The sequence below is a fragment of the Eumetopias jubatus genome, unplaced genomic scaffold, assembly GCF_037043125.1.
Source record: "Eumetopias jubatus isolate StellerSeaLion01/CBP00866 unplaced genomic scaffold, mEumJub1_p1.0 scaffold_8, whole genome shotgun sequence".
Classification (NCBI taxonomy): Eukaryota; Metazoa; Chordata; class Mammalia; order Carnivora; family Otariidae; genus Eumetopias; species Eumetopias jubatus.
In genome coordinates, this window is record NW_028274814.1 from 127677516 (window position 1) to 127685153 (window position 7638).

Here is a 7638-nt window from a genome sequence, read left to right on the forward strand (position 1 = left end):
GATCCGGGCAGGCCCCGCACCCCACATCCCGTCCTGTTTTGAGAGGAGGAGGGAAGAGAAATAAACGTGGCAGCGCATATAAGGCCAGCGGGGTGGTTGGGCAAGGGTGACCGGAGGGGACGCAGTTTGGAAACAAGCCGCCCGGCCCATTCACTCTCACCCTCACTTTGCTGATACCTCCCCCGACCACCCCTCCGCTTTCCCTTCTCCCCCCGCCCCCGGCCGGCCCCCTGTCCTTTGGGGGTGCTGGAAAATGGGTGTGCCAGCCTCTGGAGGGGAGATGGCGGGTTTGGCGCTGTCTGGGCTTCACAGGAGGGGGGGACCCTGAGAGGATCTGGTATTAAACCGCTGTGCTAACTCCCAGACTGCTTTCCAGACACCTCCAACCCACACAGCCCTTCACCCCCGTTTATTCAGTCCTGGAAAAGGAGTTCTGGTACACTGGAGGGAGACATGGCGGTTATTAGGGAATTTGGGGGTGGGGGGTGGGAGGCGGAGCCCAGGACGGAGAAACAGTGGAACATCACGACCCTCGAACCGAAAGTCTGTCCTTAGGATGAAGCTTTCACTGAACTGAGGGAAGAGGAAACAGCCCTGAATCCTTGGAGGTCTGTCTGAATTTGGGGCCCTGCACAAGTACAAGCCTGGTGGAAAAAAGTTAACTGCTCCTGCTCCCAGCAGGTCCTGCTCGGCTTGCAGCCTGGGGAAAACCTGTGAGCCTGAGTGGAAGTGCCTCGCCCAGACGTGCACACATCCCGTTTAGGCAAGCCAGCTCCACGCCCTGGATCAGAGAATTACTCCAGCTGCACCATGAGCCGAGTTCGAGATGCTGGCTGCGTCGCCGCGGGGATAGTGATTGGAGCTAGTGCCTGGTACTGTGTACAAATATGCCAGGGGAAGAAACCAGACAAAGAAGAGAATGGCCAAGCCCAAGACCAGGGCTGTGGCTGGGACTGGAGCCAGGGCTAGAGCCGGACTAAGGGCCGGATTCACCATTGACCTGGGGCCGGGATTCGGTCCTCCAACCCGAGTCCGCACTCGGGCAGAGGACAGGGCCCAGGATGAAGCCTCTGCTCTGGACGCAGCTGGAGCTGAGGCAGTGGCCCCAGCTGCATCCAGTGCTGAGGCTCAGAGTGGGGCCGGAAATCAGGTCCAGGAGGCAGAAGGGGCAGGGGTTGGGTCTAGGGCCGAAACAGTCGCCGGGGCCACAGCGGCTTCCTCAATGGCACCACCCCCCGGGGAGGCAGAGGCTTTCGTGGCTGCAGCGGCCCCCACAGTGGCGAGGGCCCCCAAGCTGCCGGAAGCCCCTGGTACAGCAGAGGCTCCCGGGGCGCCCGCGGTGCCTCCCAGGGCGCCAGTGCCTACCGAGGCGGCAGCACCTACAGAGGCTGCGGAGGCTCCTGTACCCGCAACCCCTCCTGCCGCGCCAGTGCCTTCTGGGGCAGCAGTGCCTTCCGGGGCTGCAGAGGCTCCTGGGACTTCAGGATCCCCCAGAACAGCAGCACCCTCCAAGAAAGCGACCCCCGGGGCTCATACCGGCGCTATACCTAAAGCCGGGTCAGCGACTGGAGCTGTACCCAAAGGTGGAGCCAAGGGAACCGGGTCTCGGACTGGGGGCAAGGGCAAGGGCAAGAAAAACAAGGTGGAAGTAGATGAATTGGGGCTGGGCTTCCTCCCTGGGGATGGGGCTGCAGCGGCTGCTGCAGCCTCTGCTAATGGGGGACAGGCTTTCCTGGCAGAGGTCCCTGATTCTGAGGAAGGGGAGTCCGGATGGACTGACACAGAGTCGGAGTCAGACTCTGAGCCTGAAACCCAGCAAAGAGGGAGAGGGAGGAGACCTGTTCCCATGCAGAAGCGCCCCTTTCCTTATGAAATAGATGAGATTCTCGGTGTCCGAAACGTCAGGAAAGTCCTTGCTTTGCTTCAGAAATCGGATGATCCTTTCATCCAACAGGTAGCTTTGCTCACTCTGAGCAACAATGCCAATTATTCATGCAACCAGGACACAATTCGCAAATGGAGAGGCCTCCCAATTATTGCAAACATGATCAACAAAACTGATCCCCACATTAAGGAAAAAGCCTTAATGGCCATGAATAACCTGAGTGAGAACTATGAAAATCAGGGCCGACTTCAGGTATACATGAATAAAGTGACGGATGATATCATGGCCTCCAATTTGAACTCAGCAGTACAGGTAGTTGGACTAAAATTTTTAACAAACATGACTATTACCAATGACTACCAGCACCTGCTTGTCAACTCCATTGCAAACTTTTTCCGTTTGCTATCTCAGGGAGGTGGAAAAATCAAGGTTGAGATTTTGAAAATACTTTCGAATTTTGCTGAAAATCCAGATATGTTAAAAAAAACTGCTCAGCACCCAAGTGCCATCATCCTTTAGTTCCCTTTATAATTCTTATGTGGAATCAGAAATTCTTATTAATGCCCTTACTCTGTTTGAGATCATCTATGACAATCTCAGAGCAGAAGTATTCAACTACAGAGAATTCAATAAAGGTTCCCTTTTTTACTTATGCACTACATCTGGAGTGTGCGTTAAGAAAATTCGAGACTTAGCCGATCACCATGACCTCTTGGTGAAAGTGAAAGTTATAAAACTAGTGGACAAATTCTGATTGGCTATGTGCTCTCAAAAGACTTGAAGAAATTTCTTGATTTTTCAGTCTGGAAGCAATGAAAATTGAAAGTTACTGCTCTTCCACTTGTTCATGTAATAAAGGGATCCTTTCAGCTGCCAGTTTTGAATAATGTATCATCCAGAAAGATGTTATCTGTGACAGTCTCCAGCTTTAAGCTGTACCATTTTATGAATACCAAATAAATAGTCCTCTTGTACTGAAAACACATTTGTGACTTTAATCGTGCTGCTCGAATGGAAATATTTTTACTGGTTCCTCTGTGTGAATTGACAGTGAACCTGTCCATCAAAATAGCCTACACTTCTGTCATTTGTTTTGACTTGAATTTATCCACCAAAGACTTCATTTGTGTATCATCAATAAAGTTGTATGTTTTGACCAACAACAACAACAACAAAAAATTCCAATTCTCATTTACCACTCCTATACCTCTTACTGCCTCTGACCCCCAACTAAGCCCAACCCTCAAATTCTTTATAATTCCAAAGCCAAACTCTGGAGAAGGTTTAACAGAGTGACAAGGATTTCATAACTCTTGAGGAATATATGTAAAAAAAAAAAAAAACAACAAACCTAAAAAACAACGCTGAGGATGCTAAGCCAGGGGAAGACAAACATAGTTTAGATCAAGCTGAACTTATTGATAAGGGTACATTTCATTGCAAATGATCAAAGGTGAAACTCTAACCCAGGTTCCAGTACAATTCTGTGTCCCTTTCTGCCTTGAAACCCAGCCAGGTCATATAACTAAACTAAGATCACATTTCCTTGAGGATATGTTTCCTATAATATTTCTGATACCAATTACTTGATCAGCATTTCTATTTTCAGACAACAGAATCTCCTCTATCTAGTTTAGGCAAAAGGTATTTATTAAGCAGTATCATAAACACTTAATATCATTGAAAAGGCCTGAAATGGATTGTAGGCTGAATTCTAGGAATGATTCCCAATCCCATAACTGCAGAAGTGAAATTGCAAGGCACAGCTGCTGTTCTTATGATCAAGAAGCTACTTGCCACATCAGAAAACCTCCATCCATCACAGCCATTAGCTCCAAAATCACATCACCCTTGGTAAGATCCAAGCCTTCATAATAGATGCCTCAGGCCTTGCTGCTCTCCCCACATAACTCAATTCTGAATCAACATCTCACACAAGTACATCTGATCAGAGAACTTTGATTTTTTTTTTTTTTTGGAATCTTAGCTCTAAAGAAGTCTGGGAAGCAGGTTTTAGCTTTCCAGACTCTGTAACACAGGAAAGTATAAAAGGGAATTGACAATCTATAGTATCTTCTTTGTACAATTCAGGTTACTATATTGTATAGATACAGATAATATGTCAGACAACATGTTTTTTCACTTCATATGTTTTGGAGATAGTTCCATGTTAACATATGGATTACCTCATTCTTATTGATAGCATTGTATTGCTTTGTATGGATGTGCCACAATGTATTCGACATTGCCCTTCTGGAGGACATTTAGATTTCTTCCACCTACACTGTTAAAAACACTGATGTAGTCCTTTGTCCTAACCACACACCTGTAAGAAAGGACTAGGGTGCTATACATACCTTTTTCTTTCTTTTTTTCCTTTTTAGAAGCTTGAAATTGGATCTCTGGGTCACAGGCCATTTTATGTGCCTCTCTCCTTACCACCCTTAAAGTCTAACATGTTCCCTTCCCAAAGAGAGCACATACTGAAACACTATTTGCATTTTTGGAATTTCAGATGCAAAATAGCTTGGCTCACTTTTTGCTGCAGCATATCTGGGTCAGGCATCTTGAAAAATTCCATAATAGAGTATTATGTCATCTCCCATGCTTTTGAATAATTCATCTTTCATAGCTGAGTGCCAGTTCTCTAAACCAATGAAGCACAATGGCCCACAAAGTTGTTCTCCGTTTATAAAAATGCATTTCACCACCCCAGAGCAAACATGCAACTATTACAGGCAGCAGTTTAATGCACCCTGAAATGAGGTGTCACATTATCAGATTAACATGAAAGAGAACCCAACATGGGGCTTGAAGTCACCACCCTGAGATCATGACCTGAGCCAAGATCAAGAGTTGGACACTTAACTGACTGAGCCACAACCAAGCACCCTGAAATATATACATTTTAAGAAGTGCTACCAGGCAGCAAATCACTGATATGTAGAAAATCTTAATTTTTCTCAACTTTGTTTTCACCACCTATAAAATGAGATAAAACCTACTTTCATAATGCTCCAGAAGGACTAAATAAACATTAAGCTAAAATATACTACTATTATTCCAGGCTGTATGTGCAAGTAAATGTGTTAAAAATGCCCTAGACCACGTTAGCTAAGAAGGGCTGAAGTTGTCTATTGACCAACTTTCCCAGTATCACTACCTTTTTCCTTAAGTGATTCTCTTACTGTGGCTGTAAACTGACCTTGATGTTTGTCCCCAAACAAAGCCCATCTCCAGCCTGTGCCTCAGCAAGGATGCAGTGGTACAGAAGGGCAGGGGACGTGCTGCCACAGAGCAGAGAACACAAAAACCAAGGCATACTCGTCATGAGCTCCTTAATTCATGTCTATAAATATGTCTTGTCTAATGGAATAGCCTAGATCTTGTGATTTCCTTTAAAGACATGTAATGAATATATGCCATGATGAGATCCCAAATTTAACTGGGCCACTATTGAAGAATCAGTAAAGCTTGGCTGGTGAGGCACAGATGGCTCAACTAGCCAGGTAACTGTGTGCCACTTACTTAAAGCTCTGTACCTCAGCCTCTTCTTATGTAAAGTAGGGATAATCACAGGTCACAGGTCAACTGTGCAGCTTAAATGTTATTTATAAAGCATTTAGAAGAACAATGCCTGCCACAAGTAAACAGTATTATTGTAATTAAAAATAACCAAAAAGCAGCTACTGATTTGGTAAACCAAATATTCTAAAATTTTTAGGCCTCTATCTGGAACGCATTACCCCATCTTTACTTTATTACAACGTAGATCCAGACTAGTCTTCCCCACTTTTCTTTACTAGTCTTCTCTTAGGACTTTTCCACTCTTGCTCCTGGATTTTAATATTTTATACCTGTAACACTCACCATGGTCTGGCTTGCATTAAATATAGACGTCTGCACCTCTATCTTACATGGTCTCCAACACTTCAGTGGACTGCTTCAGGGTCACCTGGGCCTGGGGAGCCCAGGAGACTTGTCAGTAGGCCTGGGGCTGATGTGGACACCTGACGCTTCTTAGCTCCTTAAGTGATCCAGCTGCACAACCAGGTCTCTGCAAGATTTTGTTTCCAGAGGGCAGGGGCAGAGTCCCGGCCACTTTTTTTTTTGTTCCCCTTTAATGCCTTAAACTGGGCCCGCACTTAAGAGGGTTTTTGAGAAGAAAGTTTTGTCCTTATCTGAGGACTACACAGGCCTGGGGGCACTTCATGTCTCTCAAGTGTGCATATGCAAAAAAAATGAAGGAACAAAAACCTAGTTGAGAAATGATTCTATCCTTTTTAGAAGCACAGAAATCTGCCAGCGACAATACATACCCCTATGAATGGTTCCTGCCATTTTCGTTGCTCACGAGAACTTGTAAAGCTAAGGTTACAATTATAATCACTATTCTGGAAGCCACTCCTCATTAAGCAATCATCATAAAGATGCCACCTTCAGTTGGACAGTGTTGAGCTTGCCAGGACTGTCACAACAAAGTACCACAGATTGGGTGACTTAACCAACAGAAATTAGTTTTCTCACAGTTCTGGAGACCAGAGGTCTGAGATCAAGGTATCAGCAGAGTTGTTTCCTCTGAGGTTTCTTTCCTTGTCTTACAGATGAGCGATCTTCCCCTGTGTCCAAATTTCCTCTTATTAGGGCAGTCATACGGATGAAGGAACTCATTTTTAACACAATCACTTCTTTGAAGACGTCATCTCCAAATATGCTCACATTCTGAGGTACTAGGGGGTTAGAACTTCCACATATGAATTTGGGGGGGGGGAACCACAATTCAACCCCTAACAGACAATAATCACTTGTATACCTTAAGATAGGTCATTTTGGAGTGTTTGACCCTATGATGCAGCTCTGGTGATCAGATGCTGCAAGTTCACATACCTGATGACACGCTGACAGCTTCTGGCTTATGTTCCTCAAGACACAGTTGAAGGAGTGTTTACTAGGAAGTGTGTATATAGGCCAACGTGCTGAAAAGGCTGAAGGAGACTCTAATTCCTATTACCTCTTTGCCCTTTGCTGTGCTGAGGACCTCAGCTCAGCACACACAAGGTTATGAACAACTCACCTTTTAAGGAAGGAAACACCAAGCATCATATACTAAACTACAAGCAAACTGCAAACTAGCTTCTAGGCTTGGCCTTGAGAACTCAAATAATGAGTCTTTTACTTCTGTTAGTAAAACCTGGGGCTTCTTGGGTCACCTACAGACTTCTTAAGGCTAGAAATCTCTGCTGGGGTAATTTAAAACTGAAGACAATTAGCTAATACTGTTTACTGTATGTGGGGCACTGTGGTAGCCCTTTACATGTATTAACTAACATCAAACAGTATTATAAATGGGAGCTCTTTTATTCTCTTTTTATAGTTAACAGACGTATAAAGAGTACACAAAACTTGGCTAAGGATACAAACCATCATGCAATGAAGCCCAGATTGCAGACATTCAGCAGGGCTCCGGAGCCCACAACTCATGTCCTGCCTCTCAGTGTGACTCTTTACCCAACAGATTGATCCCACAGCAGCAGCAGAGGAGGCCACCTGCAATAGGTACAGATGGCTGAGTAAACTCTTGGCAAAAGGGCAGTTACCAGCTGATTCATTTCCTGGGAATGACTTAAAATGTGCCATTTAAGTCTAAGAAGTCAAACATGGAAGAGACAGTTGTAAATAAGCAACAGGTACATTCTCAAACTGTTTACCAGGCTTCCTGTTTTCCTACCAGGCTAACAATCATGGATGGCATC

The 7638-nt window shown here is 45.2% G+C and overlaps 1 protein-coding gene across 1 annotated transcript; it reads left to right on the forward strand.

Annotated features, from left to right (window-relative positions):
* Positions 1-342: 342 nt before the first annotated feature.
* Positions 343-2709, forward strand: LOC114197524 (armadillo repeat-containing X-linked protein 2-like). Its single transcript, XM_028088600.2, is given in 4 exon segments — positions 343-436; positions 545-878; positions 880-2365; positions 2367-2709. Coding segments are annotated over 3 exon segments (1827 nt in total). The 5' UTR covers positions 343-436; positions 545-810; the 3' UTR covers positions 2640-2709.
* The last annotated feature ends 4929 nt before the right edge of the window (positions 2710-7638 follow it).